The sequence below is a fragment of the Struthio camelus genome, chromosome 3 (assembly GCF_040807025.1).
Source record: "Struthio camelus isolate bStrCam1 chromosome 3, bStrCam1.hap1, whole genome shotgun sequence".
In the NCBI taxonomy this organism is placed as follows: Eukaryota; Metazoa; Chordata; class Aves; order Struthioniformes; family Struthionidae; genus Struthio; species Struthio camelus.
Window position 1 is genome coordinate 94,826,523 of NC_090944.1, and position 26,677 is coordinate 94,853,199.

Below are 26,677 nucleotides of genomic sequence, written 5' to 3' on the forward strand. Positions count from 1 at the left end.
CAAAAAATTACTTTTCAGCTAGTATTTAGAAAATCTTATAATAAAATTATTCACTCCATTTGCTTAAGCAGATGAAAGGAATATTTTTCATATTTAATCAAATCTGGCCATACTGCACAACTGGAAGTTCATGGCTGAACGGAAGATTTAAAAACGCAACTTAGTTTGTTTTGTTTCTTTCAAGTCTGTCATTTGCTGACCAAAGGGCATGAGCAATGGATTATTTTTACTAGTAAGAAAAGTTTTTCTACTGCTGCAAATCTCAGAAGCGTAAATCTCTGTAACAAGGCAATGTTAAACTAAGGGAGGCTTTGGTAGGTTACTTTGTTCCATCTCCTCGTCCTGCTGGAAACCTGATCTTCTCTATTTCAAGCTATTTCACAACAAACAAACAAACTCTAACATTACTGCAGAGAGGAAAAGAACACTCACTTGATGAAAGTTTGAATGTGGTAATGAGAATTAATGAGAGCTTTACCTCTTTCTGCTGACCCGAAATTGGAGTTCCTCTGGGGACTTCCACTAGGATATGACTGCACGTATGAACACAGAAGGCTGGAGCCAGCAGTGAAAAAACATCCTGGTTTAATCTGCTGCTGCTGTGCTGAAACACTAGGTAAAAAGAAAAATCCGTTCTCTACAGTGATGTGACAGAAGTAGAGCTGGAGATAATGTGCGCTCTGAGGTGTATGGAGATATGGATTGGTGAAAAGGTGAAAACCCATAGAGACATACTGCATTCCCCTACGTGGGCACAGGGGACAGATCTGGCTCTCCGAGCCAAGGTTAAGACAGCATGGAGGAGGTGCACAGCTCTGCCTTTAGGTGCTGGCTCTGTGCTAGACATGCTACCAGTGTAGGGGTCCCATCTTCTGTCACAGCCTGTGACTGAGAAAGGATTTCTCTGGCATTCTCCCTTCACCAAGCCACCATGTACATTTGACTGACTGTGAAATAGGACACGTTTATTCTTTGTGTGTGTGTGTGTGTGTGTGTGTGTATACGTGTGTGTACTTGGTAGGATTAAAGCTCGTTAAACCTGCAGCATATTTAACTGTTAAAGTCCCTGCACCACAAACTCTCTCCCAAGAATGACAGCTATATGGAGAAACACATATAGGGAAATACCAGCCCCTCTCTGCTCTCTAGTTCTGCTATCCCCAGTCTGAAAATGCGACTGAACTGGGATACGGTGTGTGCCAGTCAGCAGCTTCTCTCTGCTCTTGCACCCTCGGTTTCCATGACAGCATTACTGACTTGCTCATACAGAAGGAGAATAGAGAAGTGCCTAGCAAACATTTCCTCTTTGTGGCATTTCCTGCTTGCTGGTCTTGCCACCGCTTTCACGGCTGCATACTATATTTCTGGTCTCAATTCCTATATATCAGCAGGCTCTTGGCTCACTCCTGACATCACTGCAGGTTATAGCCCCGTTGATGGGGTAGTTGCAGCAGTGTTTTAAGCAGGGAGTCAATCAGAGAGTTTGACTGCGTTGTGGATTTCATAATACTCCTGAGCCAGCCTGTTCTCTGAATCCATATGTTTTATTATTTTGTGGAGAAAAAAAAGGCGAGCTAATTTTCAGCAAGCTTTTTTGACCAGTCCCTGAATTCCTCTTTAATGACATCAGGGAACACCTAGCCTGAGGAGGTTGGCTAGCAGAGCCACAGGAACAACAGCCCCAAGCAGGGATGAGCAGCAGAGAGGGGCCTGGTCAGGCCAGGGCTTCAGGACACGGTGACTTGGTGACTCCCCATACTTCAGTAACCACCCTGGTCGTGTGTGATATTTGTGTCATGGCCCTTTGGCCCTCTAGAAGCAGAGTTTTTGAGTGGAGGGAATGGGGTGTAGCCCTTCCTGCCTCCTACACTGCTATAAAGGGTCCTGTGAAGAGAGGAGCAACTGCCCTCTTGGCCCCTCTTTCTCACATAGATGAGAGGAGCCCATCTGCATGGTGTGTCTCTCTCTGCCAGAAGAGGGAAAGGGGAGGGCTAGTGAAGCAAACAAACTCAAGGCATTTTGCTCCTCTAAAAGGCCACAAAGCACTAACCCGTCTTTCCTGCTCTGGCTATGCAAGGCACTACTCCAGGGCTAACTGCACAGAATTTCCTTTGAGCTTCTTCTTTCAAAGCCAGTCCCATTTTTGTTCATGTGCCTGCCTGCGTGACCAGACTCACACTGATCCTTGTAGCATAGGCTCCCAAATCCCTTCCTTTCTTGCTGCTGGGGCCCTTCTGCCCATCAACTGTGGGCCCTTCTGTGCTGGTCTCTCCAAACCCTGAGTCCTGTGCAAAGTGGTCAGGTGCCTCTCTTGTTCCTGCCACAGGACTAGGCTGTCTCCCTGGCTCTGTCCGTTTTCTTCCCTAGAACTAAGAAACTGTCCTGATTTCACACTCTGCAATTTCCTTCCTCCTCCCATGCTGGAGCTTCCTCTCACAGATTTGCCCTGCTGCGGTCACTGCACTTGTAGGCCATGCTCCCACCTTGTCACCTCCATGCTGACGTTACATAAGACAGGAAGTTCTGTTCCTGCCTGCGTTGTGTCTAACTGCAGGCTCTTACTATCTGCTCTTTACTTAGAGGGGGCAATAGGTGCACAGCAAGCAGCTATAAAAAGAGGCAAGGTTGCATCATACTAGCTAGCCAGCATCCAATACAGGATGCTCTACAGCTAATGTACAGCTGGAGGCTGAACCCTCTTGCTCCAGCTGATACCATATGTAATTCTTATGTACTTCCATTGCTCTGAAAATAGCTCTCCTACGACATGAACAGGAATGAGACAAAGCCCATTTTGGTGAGGGCTGGAACTGCTACTATCACCTGGAAAATGCTGTGCTGATCAAATATAATAAAGAGAAAAAAATGAGTCGCTTTAGGCAGAGTAGCATGACAGCTCCCAAATCCATGCCAAACAATGTTCTTGCCAACTTCCCCTATGAATAATAACCTGTGTTTAAATCTCTTCTAGGGCTCATCTGTCTGTCAGGTGACAAGTATAGGAGTGACTGTTATACTACTTTATACCTCACGAGCCTGTTATAACTTGTTCATCTTATCATTTTCTCAAACCAAGAAAGTCAATTCTTTTGATTACGATTGGTACAACGTATCTGATCAGGCAAGTATGAAAATAAGTGCTGATGAGAAAAACTCATTCTATATGTGATGACTAATTTCCAAAGTGCTATGACAAGAGGCACTAATATAATAAAATCCTACTGATTTTTCTTATTGAATGGCTTTTTTCCAGGAACATGAATTTCTGGTAGTAGTAGCATAAGGGGGAAAAAACAGTGCTAAAACAGTGCATTAACCAAACAATTAAAAAAAAATTCAGTCTTTTAGTTCATGTATTGTATTTACCATGATTATAATATTCAAAAAAAGAAATCCTTTTATTTAAAAGGGGTGTTTTGTCCATTAGAAAGAATGTACTGTATTTGGAAAGGAAGAAAAGCAATACTTGATTCCACTAAAATATTAAATTCTGAAGCTGTTGTAAAATCTTCCATTGCCATCCAGTGCAGTGGGGTTATTTACCTTAATTCTATCAGTCATACAATCAGACTGTGATTTTTGTCAGCTTTTAATTGCAAATGACAATTTAGATTGAAAACTAACAGTGATAAAAGTGCCTGAGAATATGAGCAGGTGATTCTTTGTTGAATTGTATCAAGTTTGGGCATCCAACTCCTTTCTTACACTGAAACATACAGATTTAGACCTTTTCTAAAAAAAAAATTGCCTTACAAGTTGAGAGGATAAAGTTTAGGTCTCAGTAGTTTTCCAACTCTTTGAAGGCTAGCCAGAATGGTCTGGGCTCTGGTCTGGGTCTGGATCACGCATAAATTTTGTTTGGCCTGAAAGCCCCGGATACCTCATGTCTCCCCACGCTCTCAGCAAGCACCTGCAGAGCACAAGCAGTGTTCCCAGCCATCCAAGTGCCTTGTAGCACCAGGGTGGCTGAGCAAAGCTGGAACCATTAAAATTTTCTGCTAAGCAGTAGACAGAATTGTAAATAAGCAGGTACGTGGTAGGATAAGATTGCCTAGAGGACCTCATTAAGAGTTACTTGAGTAAAGTATGTAAAAGGGATGGCTGATCTCCCCTGCTCCAGCATGGCTGAGAGGAATGCAGCTAGGCTGTGCCACTCCATGTGATTAGAAGACACTGATCTGAGGCAGAAGGGCACTAGGCCATGCTTCCTCTCCTGAATTTACCTCCTGTTGTTGGGGCCTGAACTGTTGCAGTGGCTGCAACACACTTTGGGACTTGGAGTGCAGGCACCTGTTGTGCTGACTGCTGCAGACCTGGAATACAGGTGCTGGGACTTTATGGCCAGAATATTTGGTCCAGTTTCCCACACGGAGGCTATCGTTAGTCTTAGGGAACTTACTGGAGTGCTTTAGGACCTAGAACACCACTATCGCTTTTTGAACCTCCAATCTAACTTGTGACATTAGGGCTGCCTTGATTTTGGGGCAAACAATTTGAGCCATATGAAAAAGGCCTGGAAGTGGAGGGGCGGGTGCTCCTGTCGGTACCAGAATAAACAGTCACTTTCAGTAGTACAATTTTTTTTTATTTTTTTACCATGGTATTTCCTCAGGTCACCTGTCAGAAGCATTACCCTACTTTTCCCTGTACAAAACACAAAAAGACAGGGTTTGCCCTCTGCAGCTGCAGTGAACCATAGAGAGGAAGGTAGCTAGGAGTTCAAAGCTAACACTAGAACAACAGCATAGTTGTTCAAGCTAGCAATGTGCACCAACTTAAAGGAATCCAACCCTTAATTTTTAAAAGCCAGATTTCCAGCAATGCTCTTGAAGACCTAGGCATTGTTTGTTCCTTCACATATCAGTCCTACCCGGAAAGGGGCTAGAAGAGTAGTTTCTCATTACCTTGATTTTATCACTGTCTTCCCAGTCTGTGAATCTGGCAAGCAACCACTGAACTTAGATTTTTTTCAAAGGAGAAATAGGAGGAGGAGAAAGAGGAGGCAAGTTAGAAAGAAAGAGAAGCCATGTAGCCATCAACACAGAATACTGATTCCTTTTAATAGGGCCTTTAATCATTAGCCAGGTTAATCCAGCTTTACCAGACGGAGTTTCTGGCCACACTGTCAAGCATTTCAGTTGCTTAAGGATAGGTCTTTAATAAGACGTGTTGCATCCTGCACCTTTTAAACAAGCTGCCATTTTCATTTCTAAGCATTTTTCTCTTTGATTTTTCAACAGGCAGATCTGAAATGTCAGTTGGGAGATGCAGGTTACATTGTGTTTGGAGTGATCCTTTTCATCTGGGAGCTGTTGCCGACTTCCTTGGTTGTGTATTTCTTCCGTGTCCGAAACCCTACAAAAGATCTAGTGAGTGGAACTTGTTGTATATTTTGGTAGCGTAATGACAAGACAGGTCTGGAGAGTGCAGCATTTTAGCTTCTTTTTTTCAAAGTATCTTTGGCAGAATAAAAACAACCCAAGCTTCCCACTTCTTCATACTAAGTCCTCATGAGAGAAAGTCATCATATCTACCCAGAAGACAGACAAGTAGTTTGCCTTAAAAATCAGGAATTGATTTAAACTCAGGGTCATCTTCCTTTTGGGTTAGTATGGTCCTTACTTGAGCCAATGGAAAATAAGCGTGCTATCCAAACTTCAGATCTTTTATCACATAGATAGCAATGAAATTGATTACCTGCTAAATGTTTAATGGCATATGGATTGTATAGATTGGATTCTTTCAGCATTGTGCCCATTGAATTGTTTCCATGTCAAAGACCAATAACAAGCATTAGCTGCCAGTTTTGTTGGCTGTTTCAGTAGAGCACGGGTGAGTGTGAGTTGTAAGGATACCTTTAAATGTCCTCACTATCTGCAACATAGTTAAGAGATGGACAAGCATCTTCTTATAGCTGCAGGCAACCTCTCCAGGTTAGCATGGGATATGTTGGCAGGCACAAGTGGGAATATCAGCACTGCTCTAGGGTTACCTGGGTAACGTCCTTCTATAGGACAAACCAAACCAAAGCTAGTATTCCCCAGGGAGAATGCAAATGGTAAATTCACAAGTAAGCAAAGCAATTCATAGAATAACTTGTTAGATAAGGCCATGTCTTCATTCTCACATGCAGATTTCAGAGACAATAAGAAAGCCAAACCTAACAAGAAAATAATGAATCTCCACCTGAAAGGGTAATGGTAAATTAACGGTAAGCCTTTCTTATTGTTCACCTGTAGTACATGACATCACACTAGGAAACCTACCCTTTACTCCAGTGTCCTCCCCAAAAGTCTCAGAGCCACACCTGCCAAGGAATTAGCCCTGGACAACTGTAAAGAAAAGAATCAATATTTTTTTTTTTTAGAAAGACAACACAGTGGTGCTGCTCTTCTAAAACATGAGTACAGAGAGATCTCATTTTTATTTAAAGTCAGTTTAGTAAGGCTACACCTAGTGGTCTATTTAGGACGATGTGAAAGAGATTCACAAGAGAAGAAAAAATAAGAGACACGTCTAATCTTACCTTACGAAAAACTGACCACATAAGGATTTGGAATCCTGCTCATATGAGAGCTCCAATGAAGTTAAACAGGCAGTTTTCTCTCACAAGTTGAAGAGCACTGCAGTTAGCACAGACAATATTATGTCTTTGCATTTTGATTTGCAGAAAGCCTTTAATCTCAAACTTAAAGATACAGTTCGGAAGAGTCAATCAGTGATAGCACTTCTTTTATGGGTACCTTTTATGGTGAACATTATCTGTCATAGCAGATCAGCCATAGGTGATTTTTTTCTACAATATTTTTGCTAAACAACATCATTGTAAGAAGAAAACTGAAAACAACATTAAAAAGAAAGAAAGAAAATCACCCGAAAGATTCTCTGCAAGGCAAAACTGACCTTCAATGCAAATTTGCCACAAGAGGGAGACCAAGGGCCACAGGACTGTAATCTAACATTTTCAGTAAACTCTTACAGCTGTTTAGTACCAAATGGCCCAGTGGTAGAAAACATTTGCCCATAAAGCAGGAGGATAGAATTAAAACAAACCTTTTAGTTTTAAAAAAAAAAAAACATAAAACAAAACTTTGTTTTCGTAAAAATCCAGAGTGTTATTTATTTGCAGAAAGGAAAAAGCCCCCCAAAATAGTTGTGCTTTGCTTATAATTTGATTCAGGACTTCGGAAATGAAAAATTTAAATAGAGGCAACATTCAGTGCTGTTTAGATGTAAAGTTCTATTCTTTGCAGAAGATTATAGTCTGGGACTTGCAATCTGTGTGCTTTAGTGCTGACACAGGGTAACTGTAATTCTTGGTCCTTTGCCTTGCCAAGACCTTCAAATAAATATGGGAAAGGGGGAGGAGACAGAGATGGACCTGTTTTATTTCACCTGTATCAAAGCTTTTACATTAAAAAAAAAAAAAAAAAAAAAAAAAAAAAAAAGAGGTAAACCTCTCTCTTGCTTAAGGCCAGGGAGAAGAGGTCATCCAAGTTTACCAGGTGCAGTGAACACTGTTCCCTGGGGGTACAAGCAGTGGATCAGTGGGAAAGGCTCAGCTGGGTCCTAGTGCATAGTTCCTATGCACTGTTTCAAGAATCAAAATGACCCTTTGAATCTTATGTGTTTTCCGCTCTCACTCATAGGGAAATAAAAAGAAAAATGCTTTGTAAATGAAGGAGTTATGCATACACCCCTTTCTCTGTTTTGTTTCCTTGGGATTTGACCCTCGCAGCACTGGGTAGGCATTGAAAATGCTGAGCGAGGTCCCAGGGGCCTTTCAGCCCTAGTTTCTTAACTGGGTGCCAAAGTTCTGCATGATCAGTTCCCAAGGTGAGGGAGGTAACATGCCAAGGGGGAGGGCTCAAAAAATGAGAGGTAAAAGCGAATCTCCTTACATGCTTGATATCCTGCTTCCCTGCTGCTTCTTTCAAGGCAACAGGCTAGAAGCAGCAAGTGTCCAGGGTAGACAAGAACTCAGCAGACAAACTAGAACCATATTGGAGAGCGGTTTTGGAAGTGGGTCATACCTGTCAGCTATAAGGAGGGGAAGAGAAAAAACTGTTAAGGTCAGTAGGCTATCACTATACTGTTGGAGAAACAGAAAATGTGAAAGGATTGCTATTGTATACAGCAAATGTAAGATTGTCTATTTTATGTCAGAAGCCAGGAGGTAAGTCTGCAGTGACTTCTTTTAGAAGCCAGGCACCAAGCAGTTTATCTGTTGCAATTACTGACTGACATTTCCCTTCCCTCAGGCCAATGCAGGAATGGTCCCAAGCCATGGCTTCAGCCCTAGATCTTATTTCTTTGACAACCCTCGCAGATATGACAGCGATGACGATCTAGCATGGAATATTGCACCACAGGGGGCACAGGGCAGGTGAGATGCAAGAGGGAACATCTTGCTTCCCGTAACAGGAACAGCTAGAGGAGAGAGACATCACACTGCAAGAGACCACTGTAAATTGTTCTGCTCAAATTCTCATATAAACTAGGCAGGGGCAGGAGAGCAAAGCAGGGAGCTGAAGTGAAGAGGCATCAGTGAGTGACTGTAAGGATGCAAGGGGCACTTAGAGAAGTCAAAGACACAAGAATGAAAACAGTTAAATAATTTAAGAACTGCAACAGTGTACTCCCCCTTTAAAAAAGGGAGGTCAGATCTTTGGGTTGCAAGTTGGCCCTGTATTTCTTTCAAGAGTAGCCTAAGTGCCATTTACTGGTGTATGTGCAAGAGCAAGGTGGCCTAGAAAAACAGCTAACCAGCTTTGAGGAAAGAAGAGAAGCCTGAGAGTGCAGGCAGAAGCTTGTGACAGTGAGAAGCTGCTCAGACCTTGGTTGCCCTGTAGCATGGCTAAACAACTTGGAGTTTACTTGAAGCAAAAGGGACATTTGCTTTCCTAGTTGCCAGAAGCTTATGCAAACCCTAACTGCTGCAGTCCTATGCAACACAACTCAGGGCTGGCACAGAAAGCCTGTTTTCCCTGCAGAACAGTAAAAAGGACTGGCCTATGCTTCCAGAAAGAAACAGTTCACAGCAAGAACGATAGCATCTAATTCAGAGAGGGAAAGGCGTTGCAAGAACACTCCTGATAGGAGACTCCAGCATCTGTAATTCAATTGCCCTTCCTATAGCTACAAAATGCTAGTAGTAGAAGATCAATCATCTTAAATGATGATTCTTCATCTTCAATCATCTTAAAATGAAGACTTGCTCACTAGCCAAAGCTATCATATCCAGATCCAATTCCTGTTACTCATTTATCTAAGATTATGTAGTCACTTTCTCTGAACCCAAACCACGATTCAGCAAAGTTAGCTAGTCACTGTTTACGGTTCCCATCCTATCTCTGCATTAGTTTTCCACCTAGTGACTAGTCCCATGGAGGGTGCTGGAGGTGGTACGCTCCAGTCTAGTATCCAGCCTACAGCTAAAGACAGCCTTCCACACAAAGGCATGAAGGAACCAGCCATCCGGGTAACAGAGGCACAGCTCCCAGAGGAAACCAAACCAGCCATATGAGCTGTCTCATACTGCCTGTGGGAGAAGAGACACTTTGCCAGAGTTAGTAACCAAGTATGAGTAACTTGCACATGGATACAGGAAGTTTAGGTCTGTTACCGATACTCTATTGTAGTAACAGAACTTTAGGTAGATTAGAAGCATTACGGTCCAGCGCTGGGACTTTCAACGACCTCTAGATTAGTGAAGCAGAGAGGAGAGAGTCTTTAATGAACTAGAAGAACCAGGAAACAGACAATGAGCTGAAAATACTTTGACTGAAATAACTGACAGATCATAAATATAACTTAGCAGGCCAAAGATGGTGTGGGTTTTTTGCGGGGGGCGAGGAAGCAGAGGAAGCAGTTGTTTTTGCGCTTCAGTGTGAGAAATGCATCCGTAGAATTGCATTTGTCCCCATTCACCAACCATCTCCAGAATGAATTAAGTATCTCCAAAACCAATCTGCCAGTCACCAATTCTTCCATTTTCTTTTTAAGTTTCTCTCCAGACTACTATGATTGGGGACATCAGAACAACAGTTTCATGGCTTATGTAGGATCACTCCAACAAGATCCAGCACTGGACACAGACCGGCCAAGCCCTGTATAACTTCAATCAACTACAGCATTCAGGGACATTCCAATATTAAAACAGTTATTCTCAGAAACAAAGCTTAGCAATTTTTCTTCACCCTTTGGTTTTTAGAAGAGTGTTCCTATGCACAAGTAAATGAAGAACTTGTCTTTGCCACAAGGTTTTCATAGTTCAAGGAGAAGTATAAGCTAATGACTTAAACTTTGAAGCCTGTTCTAGTTAATACCCTGTTCTAAGCCACGGTATTTTTTGGCTTTGAATAGAGTTGTTAGAGGGGATAATTTAATCATTCTATGCTCATTTTAAAAGAGCAAATTTCATGGAGCTAAATAGCATAATTATTTTCTAAGGATTTTTATTTTTTACACTATGTATTTGGTTAGAAATACATGATTGTATAAAGTATACTATAAACACCACATTAAAGGGTTTGCTCAAATGCATGACAGTTGGGATTCTTACATGCACTTAGAAGCCTGTAAGGGAAAAATGCCAGCCCTATTATTGTCTTTTTAAGTTACTGCTGCATTCTTGGAGCACAGTTTACTCTCTGGATCTTCACGGCTTACTCTGATACAAGGTGTTTGGAGGCTAACCACTATCTGTACACTATAGAAGATCTGAAGAAACACTGCATTCCTCTAAGAAAATAAGATCAGAAAATTGTGTCTTCTCAAGCAGCTGCAGGGACTGTCTCCAAAAAGAAGAGATGGTCAACTGCAACTTAAGCATTTTGAAATATAAAACAGAGTAAAAACTTGTAAGTTTGACTGATTAAAGTTCTATGATCATGTCTGTCAAGCAATTATTGGGTACGTTTTTAGGTATTTTATCTCAAAGAGTAATAAAATACTTGCATACTTATGTAAGTACATATGACCAGAGAGATGGACACACAATGTTATTTAAAAAAAAAAAAAGACTTAAGAAATGTAGTCTATACATGCATATATAAAAAGGAGTACAGAAGAGGCAGACATACTTTAAGCAGAAAAACCTCAAGTGGACCAAGAGGTTAAAAATCAGCATAATTGGCAGAAGTCTAGGAAAGCCCTGCTTCAGTCTTATGCACTTCAGGGATGAATTTGACTTAAATACTGTTCTAACATGTGACAAACTAGCACCTAGTAAGCATCAAAAATAATCCTCATCTAAGGCAAGCAGGAACCCCAACTATGTTTTAGGTTCTTTTTATTGCACCCCATGCTGACTGATGTACTCTGCTGTGAAGAGAACAACCCTGCACATCCAGGACATTTCATTTTCCTACCTCACTGGAAACAAATACTGTAATTCACTCCATATTTGCATAGGAAAAAATCCATGCTTCTCATAATAATCCCTGCTTCTATTAAACAAGTTCATTTTAATGTTTACCTCAGCATCTCCAAACGGTAGAGACAGGCTTGACATTTTCCTTTCACATACAACTTCAAGAAGTTGTTGATAAGCAGTAGAGTTCTTGCACACATTTCAACAGATGACGTAGAGAAAGAAAAGCTCAGCTATGAGAAATATTAGGGGAGACAATCTATCCACTTAAGCAGTGTTTTAATATCAAAAAAACCCCAAACAAACAAACAAAGAAAAAACAAACACTCCCTAAGCTATAGGCTTGATCTGCAGAGCTTCAGGAAGGTAGTCACCAAGATTTATCCTGTGGTGCACCAGGACTCAATCCAGTCAGATGCCCATGCTGACAGACTGCATGGTGCACGACTCCAGCCAGAGCAGAGCAGCAAGCAGATCTCACCAGGTCTGCCTGGGAGCTGACAGTACCGTAGCAATCCCCATCAGTGCAGCACTCCACAGCCAATGCTAGGATGCCAAGGCTTCTATAGGTGCTCTGATTTTGGGGACCTTTGCGGAAGGATCAGAGCATGAGCCCTGCCTCAGCAGAAGCACAGTAAATGACATGTAAATTGACATGAAAAATGGTTGTCAAGTACTGTTTACCGTAGCAGTATCTCTTCTGATTTAGCGTGGGCATGTTCTTCATATTTTCCTCTGTGAATTGTAAGCACTCCTAGTTACTTAAGATGTGTTTAAAATCTCCCTGGAGTTGGTTGCTACACCAGGATGGAATGAGAGGCCCTTGGAGATCTACTGTGGTGTTTGTACAGAACTGCGTGAAGACCTAGGGCAAAAAAAAAGTGGCAGGAATTGTGTTTTTCTTCACACTAAATGTTTACTGTGCAACTATATCTTATAATAAGAATTTTGCACTTAAAACAAGCTTAATCCCTTTGCCACAGTATTTATGCAAGAAGTGGACTTATGTGACTAACCAATCACAGTAACAAATATTCCCAAATCCAGGAGACTTAAGGGACAATGTTAAAGGTAAGATATCTAGCTTAAAAATCACATCATTATAATTATCATCTGTATAACAGATACTTTCCCACTTAAACTGAGGACAGACCATGGTATATTGATGCTCAGATTGTTAAAAAGATAATTTGTTAAATACGTACATGGAATGAAAGAAAGCTGGAGTCCCATTAGGGAGCCCAACTGGGTGAGCAAAACAGATTTAAAGCAATTTGTAATTTCTTAAACTGCTTTTGAGAAAGTCAGGGTCAGAACAGACCAAACTAAATTTCAGAAATGAGCTTTTTGGCTCTTAATATAATTGGGCTTAAAAAACAATGTGTAGCTTTGGCCATATTCATACAGAAACATACTTTAATTTTGCCACATTAATTTCTGATGCACTGATATACTACAACACACTATAAATAGCAACAGATATGCAGCAGCATTTTTATGAAAAATCCAAACATTATATTCATCTTTGGAATTGAAGTGAGAATGAGAGCCTGCTCATTATCTTAAGCTTAAATGGACAATGACACACAAATAATTTAACTTGCATATTCCTACAAAGTGTAGTTGAAAGGTAAATGAAATTAAAGATAAAAAAAAATTTCAACTGAAGGATCTATAGATTACATTCACAAGAAGATGTAGCAGAAAATACTTTAATTTGCATTTTATAGATTGAAACAGATAACAAAGATTCAGAAATGTATTTAGATCTCAGTAAGCAGTTCAAACATTAATTTTGATTTTAATAAATATCATTTTAATAGGCTAGATATAAGTAGGAAAGTGATGAGTTGCTGATTGCTAGTTTATAAACATAAGCCTCTAGCTTATCTACAACATATTATAGGTCATTTCCCAGAAAAGCACAGAGCAAGGTCAGATGAAGGTGACCCAACCATCAAAAACACAACTCAAGAAAGTGTGGCACAGTATGTCATGCATATACAGTGACATATAGCACAAGTGACCAGCTGAAGTAGGAAAATACTTTTATTGTTCTAGCTTACACAAGTCTGTATCTTACTTTTCTAAATTTATATTTTTGTCTTCCTCTTCAGGCACTGAAGATCAAGCTTTTCAACAACAGTGCCTAACATTTTATGTATGCAGTTTGCATCAAATCTTTTTACCATTTTGGTAAAGTCTTCAGGATTGGGGGGGGGGGGGGGGAAGGGGGCGGGGGGAGAGAAGGAAATCAAACTTTGTCTTCTCGCTATGCCTATGATTACAATCATTGTGTCATTTGTACAAGGAAATGTAATTTTGCTCTGAAATGAATGGCAGACAGTGTTGACAAGTTGATCTCCATTAACAGGAAGTTGGAATTTAAAATAGTTTACAGCTTATGAACAGTGTAACTAACCTGATTCTATAATATAAAAACAGATCTGCAATTTGCTAAAATTTATTTTAACATATAAAGAACTAGGTCATCTGACTCACATGACAAAACTTCATAGGCAGCATAGTCAAAGAATGTACATCAAATACAGTAAAAAAAGGTGACAGGAGAATTGTTTCAACTAGACTTCTAACATGAAAAGTCTTACTTTGTATTTTTACAGTGACAATGAAGTGAAATGCTTTCCATAGTAAGTGAAGTCTACATTCAAATGCAACAGAATTTCCCTGTACACAGAATTTTCGGTTGAATTGCATTCCTGCATTTTCAGGACACAAAGGAAAAGAAGAACTTCCCATCTCGTTATGCCCTTATCCAACTGTATTAACCTTGCCTGTTTTGTGCCAGTGATGGTTACAAGGAGGTGTCCAGGCTCTGCACACCTGAATCTCACCTGTACCATGAGCAAGTGCATGACACTACTATATGATGCTGCTTCAGTGTCCATAAATTTTAGCCAGGCACAGGTGGAAGAAAAATAACAAGTTGCACTGCCAGAAGAAGGTTGGAAGCAATTCACTTTCCCCACAAAGCCAGGGGAAAAGAGGGAAGAAACATTTCTAAGACTCAAGTCCTTCCTGGGGCAGTGTAGACAATATATGTAATTTTTTTTTTCTCCTCACTAGAAAACCCTGCCTAAAGTTTTAGGCACTACAGTAATACAGAAAAGTCTCAGCTATATAGCATTCTTCAAACAAGTGAGCCTACAAGTTCCAGGCCTTGCAGGTCAATCCAAAAGGCAAGGAATTAACAGCCAACAGAGGTGGGGGGGGGGGGACTTCTTTCAATATATACACTAACCCAGAATAGTTAAATGTTCATTTGAGCAAAACCAGCTGTTCACATTTGAACTAGTTATCTAGGTTCCCGTTTCAATTTAAATGGAGAAGAAAAACTCCAGGGTGAAAAGCATTGCATCCCAAAGTATAATCTTGTACAGACCTCAAAACAGGTCAGCTGAATCCACCTAGAAATCACCTACTCTCCTCCATTAACTAGGAAGGGAGCCTGTGGCAACCTGCTCAGATGTGGGTGCCTACAGGCAAGAGAGGCTGCTGGCTAAGAACATGACAACAGCATCCCCAGACTGGCATTAGCTTTCTGTAACACTGTGTTAAAATATTTACTGGCTTAAACAGGAACATAAGACTAGATACCAGTTCATTGTCAATTTATGCAGTTATCAAATTTTGGGGGACTTCTTTTCTCCATTTAGCTTTCCCAGTTCAGCTCAAGGGCTCACTTTCTCAAGAAATAATACTTCTATAGTACCACATAGCAAGTGTCAGTAGGATAGTTCGTCTCATTTCCAGTCAGGTAGAAATTCAAGCAGTTTCTAGTCTGGAAACAGAGGACACAGAGCATGCTCCAGCTTTCAGCAAATCTCAACTGTAAAGGATTACAATATGGAAGCCAATACAGTTACACAGTAAGTTCTATAAACAAGTCACAAAAACCTGCTTGGGTGAGAAACATTTAAGAGTTTTAAGAGCACTTTATTCTGTGAAGACTATTACTTTTAAAAACAAAAGATAAATATCTACACTGTATCAGCATTTCCTACATTCGTAACTCCTACCTTCACTTTTAAACATGCTTTTTAAAAAAAAAAAAATTACTTCATTTTAAATTTAAACCAATATATGGTTGCTACTAATCAGTAGTACTGTTTCTGAATTCTGTTTTGGACAATGATAAGTTATCACTGACATTTGTGGACAATGATAAATAATTTCTTATTTTATGCAAGTTACATTATTAATATACCCGTTTTATTATGCTGAATATCCTTTTAAAGAAGATACAATCAGGGATTGCATAGATAGAGTATGCAGTATTAAATGTCAGTATGATTATGAATTTTAAAAAGCATCTTTCTTTAAAAGTGACTATAAAAACAAGTTCTTACATTTCTGCACTGACCTTTTAACATAGCACTAAAACATAACCCATTAAGAGAAAATGTCTTTCCATTGCTTAAAGAGAAAGGTGTGCTATTTTAACATTTTAAACATTAAAAGGACAATTTCTGGAAACTGAACTTGTAATTACGGTTTGGAAGAAGATAAAAGGGTCTAGATGCAAACCTGATTGAGCAAAGCTTTTCTGCTAGCAGCATGCCACTAACCATCCCCCACCTCCCCGGCAAGCAAATGCAGGTTTAAGGGGCTGCAGAAAAGTTATCTCCAACTATACTGCATCAGAGAGAAGGTGTTTGATTTAAAGTGAAAAGGAACTTTTCAAAAGCACCAGATAAGGAAAAAAAATCTTGGTATCAGCCGATTGCAAAGGATCTCAGTGTGAAATAACATTTTCTGCTCAATAAATTTCCTATTTTTAAGTAAGCTTCATAATTACAACAAGAAATCAGAAGTCAACAAGATCCTTATTTCCTTTTTTCAGTTTTGTTTTTGTTTTTTCTCAGAATCAGAGTACCCAGACCTCAGAATATACTGAAGCTCAGTACTTGGGCATGAGGGGGAGGCAGGAAAGAACTACCTCTCACAGGAAAGGCCAGGTCAGGATGGAGGTACGGTAATTTCCTATAAAACAACTATCTTTGAAAGAAAGAAACAAAATTTAGAAAGTGTCAGTACAACAGAATTGTGAGCAGAGAACTTAAAAAATAAACAGATCAGCATAATTTACATGTTTAAAAACTATATACTTCATTCATAAATATCTTTTCTAATAACCATTCCTAGTTTAAACATAAATATTCAAGTTGGGTTTTGATTTTACTTTTAATCAGTTCATAAGAGTCCTGTAAGTATCAGTTCCTTCTGCTCAATGCAGTCATGTAAGTGATCTTCACTAATGGGTTGTGCAAAGGCCTTCATTACCTAGTTTGTTGTAATAAAACTTTAAAATTCTGCAATTCTTTTATACTTGTGGAAAGCCTGTAAAAGAAACAAACCCCTAAGTGTTAGTAAGTCAGCTGTAGAAGAAGCACAACATTTGTAGGAGGGGACAGCACGACAATTCTCCCCCAAAGATTAACACATTAAGATACTATTTTTCCCTCAGATGATGTACTATCTGGCACTCCTTTATATTTAAATAAAATATTACAGGGATTAAAGTTTAGATATATTTTAAAATGTCCTCATTCAATATATCTAGGACCTCTCAACAGAGGTAAAAATTTTTAATATCCACATTCTTTTAAACAGAAACAGAACTAGAAATCTTTATGCTCAAGATCTGAAGAACTAGCATGATGAACAAAGCAAGTTCTACATGTCCTGGAAAGTTTTATTTCATCACTTTAACAGACAAAATTATTGCTGTTTTCAAAAAAAATTAGTCAAAACTAAAGATCTAACAAAAATAATCACACCATATAGAAAAATCTGAATGCCTAGGGGTATTATAAAAAACTCAAAGTATTTTTGTTCCTTTTCACTACTTTTTATGTATTAACATTTAAAATAGGAGCGCAAAATGTATTTGCAGAACAGCTATAGTTATCAATCTAAGCTCAAAAAGGAGGAGACATACCCAAACTCTAACGATTAAGACTATTCAAGAAATTCAACTGAAATCCAATTTTTATAAGACTGAATTTGTGAGATCTGGGATAAAGAGATTAATTAGATCTCAACATAAAACAAAGACTAAGGCTAATATTCAATACTTCACATACTCAGTTTGATGGCATTAAGTTTATCCATGTCACTAGTAATTATTCAGCCTTTAAAAGTTATAGCTACATGATCAATACCATCTTTCCACAGATCTTATGCCTTGACACTGAAGTTTTTTTTTTTTTTTAAACACTAAGCAGATAGATGACAAACCTACCTTCCAAAGGCATTTACAAGAGCAACTATTTCTTGACGTGTGAGTTGAAAACCTTTTGATGGACTATTCTCAGGAAGGCTCTGTATTTCTTTTTCAGAAAATAAAATCTTCAGAGCAGTTCCTAAGCCTTGAGTCTACGAGAAAATTCCAATGTTTTAGTATCAAAAAGATTACTCCCTCTTACTCTCAGAAAACTGTAAAGAAGTGACCAAATTACTAATCCAGGTAAGAATGTTACTAATTTTTATATATGGACACTCCCTCAACCTAAGAATACTTTTCACACGAACCAAAACACTAACGCAAATGCATGCCAACGGTTATGCACTAAGTTCATTCACTTATTTAAGAACATTTGTTCCTTCAAATGTACTTGCTCTTCCCTCTTGTTTTTAATCTCTTCCTTCCCTTTCTTTTCTTGCCAGCCACAAGAGATGGACCTGAAAGCAGACCTGTTAACAACAGTTCCAGCTCCCTTCCCCGCTAACAGTACAGATGCCTCACTGTTGTGGGAGCTGTTGGATCAGATGTCCCTTTTCTTTCTCCCTCCACTTTTTCCAAGTCAAACTAGGTTTTTAATATTATGATGTGTCACAACATATCTCCTGCTTTTTCCATCTCTAGTCTCAATGCTGGACATTGTAGCTTCAGGTTCAACCCCTGTTTTCTGCACAGAAGTAGAACAGAAGAAGCTGTTTTTACTTCCCCTTTTAATCAGGCTGGGAAAGAACCACTGGCTTTTGGCACAAAGTGGTGGAGGCTGGGTGCAAGAGAATTCTAGAGGTCAAGAAATTCATCTGACCCTACTTCATTTTGCACAAGGAGGGAAAAAAAAAAAAAAAGAGTAGCAGATCAGAAACATCAACTAGAACAGGGTAGGCAGAAGCCTGGAAATTCTGGCTTCTGCATAAATAATGAAAATCTGAATGACTTCTTTTTCTTATACCTCAATTTGTGGAATTAAATCTCATGTCAAACTTCAACAATTGATTAAACAAGTGTAGTATTTCCAGGAAGGCTTCCCGCAGCTGACTCTGCAAGGCTTATCTGAGCACAGAATACAGATGTTGACTGCCAGCAAAATTTTGCCTTGAAGCATTTTGCTCTAAATCAAATCTCAGAGAATATAAACTATACCTTTCCGTCAATAGAACAGCTGTGGAAAGTTTTATCACTTTACATTTCTAAGAAATTAAATACATTTTGTTTAAAAGTAAGCTAAAAGTATCTTTATTTTGAATATATATGTAACGATATCAAAAGAGCAAACTTATGCAGAAAGTCCCGGTATTTAGGTAAGAGATATCCTGCCAAACTGAAATAGATGCTAATCTCCCAATCCCAATACACGCACAGTAAACCATACCTGCAGTTTGCCCCACAATCTGCATTTATCACATCCAACACAATCCATTATGCGGGATATGTTCTTGAAATGCAATCTAAATTCTTCCTAGTCATCAAAAACAAAACAAAAGGTTAGCTTAAAGTACTTCCAGTTTTACAAAAACAGGTTAACTAATTTAGTACCACTACAGTATCAACCCTCTACTGCTAAGACGGAACAAAACCACTACCACACAGGTCAGGCCATAAAAAGGGTCTGTCTAAGCCTAGTTTCTTCTTGCCAAGCTCAGCATTTCCTGAGATGTAAGTACTGTATCTTTGAGTCCTTGCCAGATTTTTTTCTTCCATTAAATTGTCCAATTCTTTTTTGAACCCCTACATATTTTTGACACAGGTGAACAAAGTTACAATCCAGAAGAGACACTTTCTGTTCAAAGTTATGGGCAGATTGTTGCTTTGAGGCTTCAGTTAGAGTGAAAGCTATGGGACCTGTCAAGGAAACAAAAGCAGCACAGAACTAATAAAGAAGATCTAAATTAAATATTTACAGTCAGAAAAAAAACTAGCTGGGCTATAAACTATTAGCATATTTTTATGCTGATAAATTCGAGCTACTACCAAAAACAGACTTGCACCTTTACTACCGTAAGCCACACTAATTGCAGAACTGTAATATGTACCAATTTCAGCAACAGCCTGTTAACATTGGAAGTCACTAGGTAACAACAGCATTCCCATTAGATTCTTGCCTCTAGGAGCTATGCCTTTCTAATGTTAAGTTCATTCTTGTTCATCCACATGTACATATATACATTGGGTATCTGTTTTTTTAAGATAAAAATTACTGGAGGTTTTTTTGGTATGCCTTTGGGGAATCTATTCTATTTAAATACAGTATTGCTTCCAATAGACTTATTTGCCTCACCACAGTCCTAATGGTAGGCCCAAGGCAGTAAAATAGAGATTTTCATCTGTTTGGATAACATCTTTCATTCATTTACTATAAAGGAGATGAAGAAGACTCAGATATAATTCTGCAAGTTTTTATTCCTGCCTTTTCTACTTTACTTTCCCTTCCTACCAGAAGCATGCTGCTGAGAAAGATTTTCTAAAATAAAAACAATACTCTGTGTGTTAATCAGAAATTAACAATTAACAATACTGCTTTACCTTTAATGACTTAGCTCCTTTTTTATCTCCAGCAAACATGGACTTTTCATCAAAGTGCATATGGAAGGACCTAATAAAAAACAAACCACAAAAAACTGGCATAAACTATAGTGTACCATCAAGCTCACTGAGCAGCTGTTATGATCAGCGTAAGCTGGCACATTAAAATCCATATACAAAGACAGCAAAATATAAAGCAAAAATCCAATATACTAACATTAGAGATGTGAAATACTTTCAGATCATAGCCTTTACAGAATAGCTCTTCAAAATTTTTCTGAATAGTAGCAGTTTCACTATTTAATCATTATAACTTGAAACATGTTATTTAGAGCTTTGCTGAGAATCCTCTTCACTGCATTTCCACTGACCAACAATTCCTTCTAATACACAGTGAAATCCTTTTAATATTTGCCTTTTGGCTTGATCAGTTGTCTGACTACATCTCAAATACCTAGCAAGATTACAACTAGAGAGAACAATGAAGCCGCAGAGCATGTTACTTATGACAAACGTTAGTGAGAAGGTGAGCAAAGAAACTGGACTAAAGAACCTTACGGAGTATATAGAAGGAAGAAGGGATGGCTACAACCCCAGAGCTAAACATCTATGCTAAAAACTGGATTAGTCACTAGATCATTAAAAGACTACATGTAGCATTTTTCTTTTCAAAATAAATCATGTGCCTCTCATACTGAAGAGTCAGAAAAAACACACAGGGGTAGCCTTCCCCCCATCCCAGATTGGCCCATTAGAATCTCTGAAAAATACTTACCTCTTCCTGTCAAAAATACAAATTTGCCTTGTTCCCCTCATAGCTTAATTTCATTTCCTCATCCGACTCTCCCTCCTATCCCACACAATCAAGAAGTCATCTATTTTAACTTGAGAATTGAGAATAATTGAGAATTTCAAACTACTAATAAAAAAGCTTATGCCTTACTTTGTATCCCTGAAGATATCTAGTAAGAGAGCTTTAGATTCAGCATCCTCATGGCCATTTCCAGTGTAAAGGTCAACAACTGAACGCTCAAAGTATGGTGCAACCTTTGACAAAGCACGCAGCTCTATCAAATATAGAAAATATAAATTTTTGAGTCTCCTTGGTCCTTCTCCTTTTGTTTCAATAGGATCAAAGCGGCGTGTGAACTCTTTCACATTTGGTCCCCAGCGAGGCTTCCCCCAGGTTTCTAAGCCAAAAGAAAAAAGTGGGGGAAAGGGGGGGACGGGAGACAAATATATTTAGATGAGGTCCATAACTAAGTGCACACCAAACATATTCAGAGAAAATAAATACACATTAAAGATAATATAGAAGTCCATTTACTAGACTTAGTTTACCTTCAAGAAGATAATTTGCACATAGATGCAAGTTGATGCTAGCATGAAGTCCAGAAATGAGTTTATAGAACACTCTTTTCTCAAGGCAAAGACCTGTCCAGCAAAAAAAAAAAAAAAAGGAAAAAAAGAAAAAATCTCAAACTAAATACTGGAAATAATGTACTAAAATTAACACATCATGACCTTTCACATAAAGTCTTCATCATTTAACTTTCAAGAGTTGCAATTGCAGTACTTCAGCATTATTTTAGCAGTACTTTTAATAAGTTCGTATACCCATTATACAGAAAGTATATGTCTTACTTTTTATGTAGATAAACCCTAAGAATGAAGTTTGACATTTCTTACTCAGTATTTTAGTGCTCTACTAAATGCAATCAAATCATTAGTATCTAGTCAATTAGTACCAATAAACTGCCATGCAAAAATAAGATGTTGTTTGAGTGATGAGTTTAAAGTAGTTTTGAATTTTTACAGTCTGGAAACCAGAATTATACTATGACCATCCTCATTCTCATGAAAGCTACCACTGGACTAGAGCAGCTATCTTATGGGGAATAAAACCTGACAGGATTGCAAAACAGCCAAAATACTTCTTTATAACTGTACTGTAAGTTCAGTGAAGACCTAAATGCACTGAACAAAATTCTGAAAACACGACTTTGACTAATAAAGAATTTTACATCAGAACAGAAGTGTAATGGCACAGAACGGCCAAAATATAATTTAAATGTAAAAGTTAATTAAGATAAAGCTTACAACAAGAGATAGAGACCACACTTAAAGTTCTTTAGGTTTGGGTGACTTGCCTGGCACTCCAGCCTCCACAAACCAAAGAAGGTAGGGCTGATGGTGATGCCTATCTGTAAGTGATGCTGAGATATGGCCTCATTTAAAGATATCACTATATTTTAAAGAGCACGTGAATTTAAATCCTTTCCCACAATAGCACCAATTAAAATTTTCCAGTAGAGAAGTAAAGGCTCATGAAATGCAGAATTAACTAAATTTAAAACCCAAGTACCTTTTCTTACTCGATTTACTTCTTTTTTGCACATCTCCAGTATACATTTTGATTGCTATAATAATTTGTATTTAAATATGAATAAGAGGCAATCTGTTTTGCCTTTGAACACAAATTGTTTTTATGTTAGTTTGTATACTGGGGACAGAACCATCAAAAGCTTTAATGCTTTTTTAAAGTTGTTTTCAAATAAGCCCTCGCTACTAATTATCCTATCTTAACTTGTACACCTAAAACGGGTAAAAAATTCAAAGTAACTGGTATCAAAGTGATTTCCCCCTTTTAGAAGGCTAAGCATTGAAGCATTTAAGTAGTGTACCATCTAAATGAGTGAAAGAAGTTTTCCAAAGGCCCTCAAGCAAAAATATTCTTTGAGTGACATTCAGAAGTTCTACACCATTTATTAAAAGCCTACACTATGAAAAGTATTTGGGGAGAGAAAAAAAAAGTACTACTATGTGTTTTTTTTAGTGAATGTATTATGCTAACTGTCCAAGAGGCTTTACCTTCTAGCCATGTGTAGAAAGATTCTCCTGTAAATATAAAACACAATTAAATGAACAGTATTCAGTTTCAACATCACAGTATTCAGCTATTCAGGTGACAACAAGTAGTGAGGTGACTGAATTTTGCAGTTAGTTCGAATCTGTCAGAGTTGAGAAACAAAATACAAGAATAAGCATGACTAAGCTACTGCTAAGGGCATTCAAAAAGTCTGATTCTATGTACTAGTGGTGAAAGACACATGATGGAAGAGTAAATGTGCAAATGGGAACGTCTACGGAAAAGACATCTCATTTACATTACCTGCATCCATCTCTGATCATGTATTTCACAGCAGTCATTTAAAGAACAATTATTTCCATGAGCGGAGGAACTACTGAAACCTGCTTTCCAGTAGATATCATTTTAGATTCTCCAGGTTTAATACCGTGGGCCAGCATCCTCATTTAAATATTGCATTACCCAAGCTTGTAGATATACCAGTTCTTTACCAGATCTGTTCTTAGGCTCTAACCCCACAAAGACCTTATTGTATACCAAGTTTCGACAGATTCGGCTTCACATAGGTAGCAGCACCCTTTCTGTACTGCATCATGTTGGACATTGTTAACAACAATGAAAAACTGAATCCCTGTGCTGATTCAAACAGAGCAGCATTTAAGATAAAGAAACAAATTGCTATTGCATCAGCAGACATCTAGCTAATCTCTTGCAAACTATGTACAAATAGTAACATGTCCTTAAGTTTTACTTCAACTAAAAAAAAAAAGTTATTATTTTAAAAAGTCTGCTGAGCAAGAACAGCTGAATAAGCATTCAGCACACAAAAAAATTGTACACTAAATTAGTCTAAGCCTCAAGGTAGCGCTTTAAAGCAATATTAGCTTTATATCATAGCTAGCATCCAAAAGGTAAACATTATTCATTCTACTAGAAAAAAGTAAGTGTTATTCATTGCTACCTTTAAACGAAGATTCTCCAATAGTCAACATTAAGTAAACTCAAAGTAAAGAGGAAAATCCTACATTTAAGGGATTCACAGTAATCTCTCCAAGTTCCTTCTCTGTTATATGCAATAAGCAATTAATTCATGCCCTTGAAACATAAGGTGAGAAAAAAATCCTACTTTTTTTCATCCTAGCCAGTAAAATAGCTTTTCTATAAACATTTTGTATTTGGATTCAAAAGACAGCTTTTTTGTCTCAGCAGGTCACAGGAGATCATTGGTAAATATTAAAAACACTTTGCAGCTTTAATATTATTGCCTACACTAACTTTCAACCCATTTTTTTACTGAGAGAATAAGATACACGGTGCTGATTCTTCACAGAACTGGCAAGGCCATATGTAATTTTGAAAGTATCCTTTCACTGATTGAATTAAATAATTTCTCTATTTTCCTATCTTAAATAGGCTTTCACCATTCATTCTCTCATCCCTTTTCATTGAAAAGGGGAAAGTTGCATGCTATCCAAAAATCAATTTTCAGAACAACTTGCAATTTTAATAACAATTATGACGACCTTCACATTTTTAAAGAGACTTCAAAGGAGGAGGAGCACAGTTGCCACTTTGGACAAGCCTCAGTCATCTACAAATGGACAAAAGCTCAGTGTCCCTGATCAAAAGAATTTTGGATTAATCATTCTAGCTCTAACAGTTTTCCCCCATTCCTCGAGTAACTTTCACTAATTTTCACTAGTCCCTTCCTGCTTCTGCAATCTCCTTTGGGATATGGAATGACTACAAGTCACCACAATAATTCTGCCAAGCATATAACCGTCTATCAAATGATACAAGCTAACACTTACTTATTTCCTCTGTATCCTAGGTGATAGCCTTTACTTTGTACTGTGCAAAAGGTTTCCCGTAGGCTCTCTACACTGACACTTAGATCTTTTGCCTGAGAGCTTTTAGTTAATGGAAAATCTTAAGTCTATCCCACTGTGGACAGACCCAATACTTTTTCTTCCCCACCCAGCCCTTGCTTTCCCCAAATCAAATGAACATTCAAGAAAGTACACAAAAAACTTGTCTCTCTTCTGACATACACATCTAGAGGAGACCCTAGACCCTGAAATCCTTTAATTTATGTATATCCACTCATCTTGCTAGTAAGGTTATTCCAACAACACAAAAACTCTGTAAAAAGGATAAGAACCAACAACAGAACTGTATTGTGTCCTTTCTCACTCCTTCCCCTTACTCCAATTGGAAGAACTGTCCTGATAAATCACCCTGATAAAAACATAACTTTCCTACCCTTTAATGCAATAGCAATAAAGAAAGTGCATCAGAAGCCCAAAACTCTGTAATGCTTACTTCATTTCTAGAGGTTGAGCATAGTAACATGACTTACCATCATCCCCTCCTAGGAACAGAGGGAAAAAAAAAAAAAAAAAAATCCATGAGCATTAAACAGACCATTTTCACAGCAAAGCAGTAATGAAACAAGCCCTACTACAAACGCTGAAAAAAGCCCAAGAAACCTTACTGAATCTATGAGAAAATGTAGGCAGCTTTCCATCATCATCATCTTCCTCAAGACAACCTGAGACTAAATACATTACTATAATAAAATCACTCGGAATTTGAAATGTTAATAGCAGATGCTATTTTAGGTATTTTTTGAAAGATATGTTCTAGCTTTAGAAAGCCAAGTACGAATCATGTTCTTCAATTCACGTTATTACAATCTGAAAAGTGCTCTTTTCCAAAATTCTGATACATGAGTTAAACTACTTTTACACTACTTGTGTATATGCTGGCAATATAATTATTGTGATATTCTTAATGTAATCTTATGTCTCTTTATATTGCTAAAAGGTATCTTGTCTTTGTAATCTGCTGCGGTGTTTTCTAACTCGATCATTGATTATTAGTTCATTTTTATGGGAAGCGAGAAACACTGATGGGGGAAAGCTGTATACAGATCAATTAGGAACATAAACTTATAATTTTCAATTTACCTTGAAAATTTTAAACCCAAGCCGCTGGTATACATTACAATATTAATTTTTAATACATTTCTGAAGATAACTGAGCATTTCCTAAGAATCTATACTTTCTTACAATAGTGCAATTATTTGCACATCTGTAATACACTAAACATTAATCACGGAAAACTTACAGCTACATTACATTAGGATGTCTGTGACCTGAAATGACTAATTTAAATGCTTTCGGGAAAAAAGATAAGGGAAGAATATAAGAGCAGTGCAAATTCATGCTGAACTTTAAAACTTTCAACTTCTCATATACCTTGGAAAGTCAGTAAGTTAACACCAAGTCAGTAAACAGTTCTAGATAAACTGTAATTCTCGTGTCAGCTCCACTGACACTGATGAACCTATTCACATGAAAAAATTAAGCATGTATGTAATCAAGCATGATCACTAATCTAAATCTGAATTTTGAAAATTGACAGCTACTTCTGCATAAGAGGGGGAAAAAAGGCACATTTACTGACTGAAGAATATTATTTGCATCACTTGCACTACAACAAAAAGGCTTCATTAAAAATAAAACAGGCAAGACCCACCCCTACTTGGCGCCAGTGGATTTAAAGGACGATAGACAGATCGAGGCCTGGAAAAGGAAGTTAGAAAATACAAAAAAAAAAAAAAATCAGTTCTAAGGTAAGTTGAAGTGC

At 38.1% G+C, this 26,677-nt stretch overlaps 2 protein-coding genes across 9 annotated transcripts in view; one reads left to right on the forward strand and one right to left on the reverse strand.

Moving 5' to 3' along the window:
• Nucleotides 1–10,905, forward strand: part of GPR137B (G protein-coupled receptor 137B) — a 32,805-nt gene extending 21,900 nt beyond the window's left edge. For 2 of the 5 annotated variants that reach the window (XM_068939208.1, XM_068939206.1), the window contains exons 6-9: nt 2,972–3,125; nt 5,245–5,369; nt 8,262–8,386; nt 10,006–10,905. In XM_068939208.1, coding sequence (XP_068795309.1) covers nt 2,972–3,125; nt 5,245–5,369; nt 8,262–8,386; nt 10,006–10,117 — 516 coding nt within the window. In that variant the 3' untranslated portion in view covers nt 10,118–10,905. Of the gene's footprint in view, nt 1–2,971; nt 3,126–5,244; nt 5,370–6,133; nt 6,212–8,261; nt 8,387–10,005 lie in introns of those variants that run through there. The other 3 variants (XM_068939209.1, XM_068939211.1, XM_068939210.1) reach the window with 3 other exon arrangements.
• Nucleotides 10,906–13,405: 2,500 nt separating this feature from the next.
• ERO1B (endoplasmic reticulum oxidoreductase 1 beta) overlaps nt 13,406–26,677 on the reverse strand; it is a 39,765-nt gene continuing 26,493 nt past the window's right edge. For 3 of the 4 annotated variants that reach the window (XM_068939205.1, XM_068939202.1, XM_068939204.1), the window contains 9 exons: nt 26,567–26,613; nt 25,385–25,396; nt 23,028–23,054; nt 21,498–21,590; nt 21,100–21,346; nt 20,157–20,226; nt 19,006–19,092; nt 17,640–17,773; nt 13,406–16,735 (listed from right to left, as the gene is read on the reverse strand). In XM_068939205.1, the coding sequence (XP_068795306.1) occupies nt 16,675–16,735; nt 17,640–17,773; nt 19,006–19,092; nt 20,157–20,226; nt 21,100–21,346; nt 21,498–21,590; nt 23,028–23,054; nt 25,385–25,396; nt 26,567–26,613 (778 nt within the window). In that variant the 3' untranslated portion in view covers nt 13,406–16,674. The remainder of the gene's footprint in view (nt 16,736–17,639; nt 17,774–19,005; nt 19,093–20,156; nt 20,227–21,099; nt 21,347–21,497; nt 21,591–23,027; nt 23,055–25,384; nt 25,397–26,566; nt 26,614–26,677) is intronic. The other variant, XM_068939203.1, reaches the window with a different exon arrangement.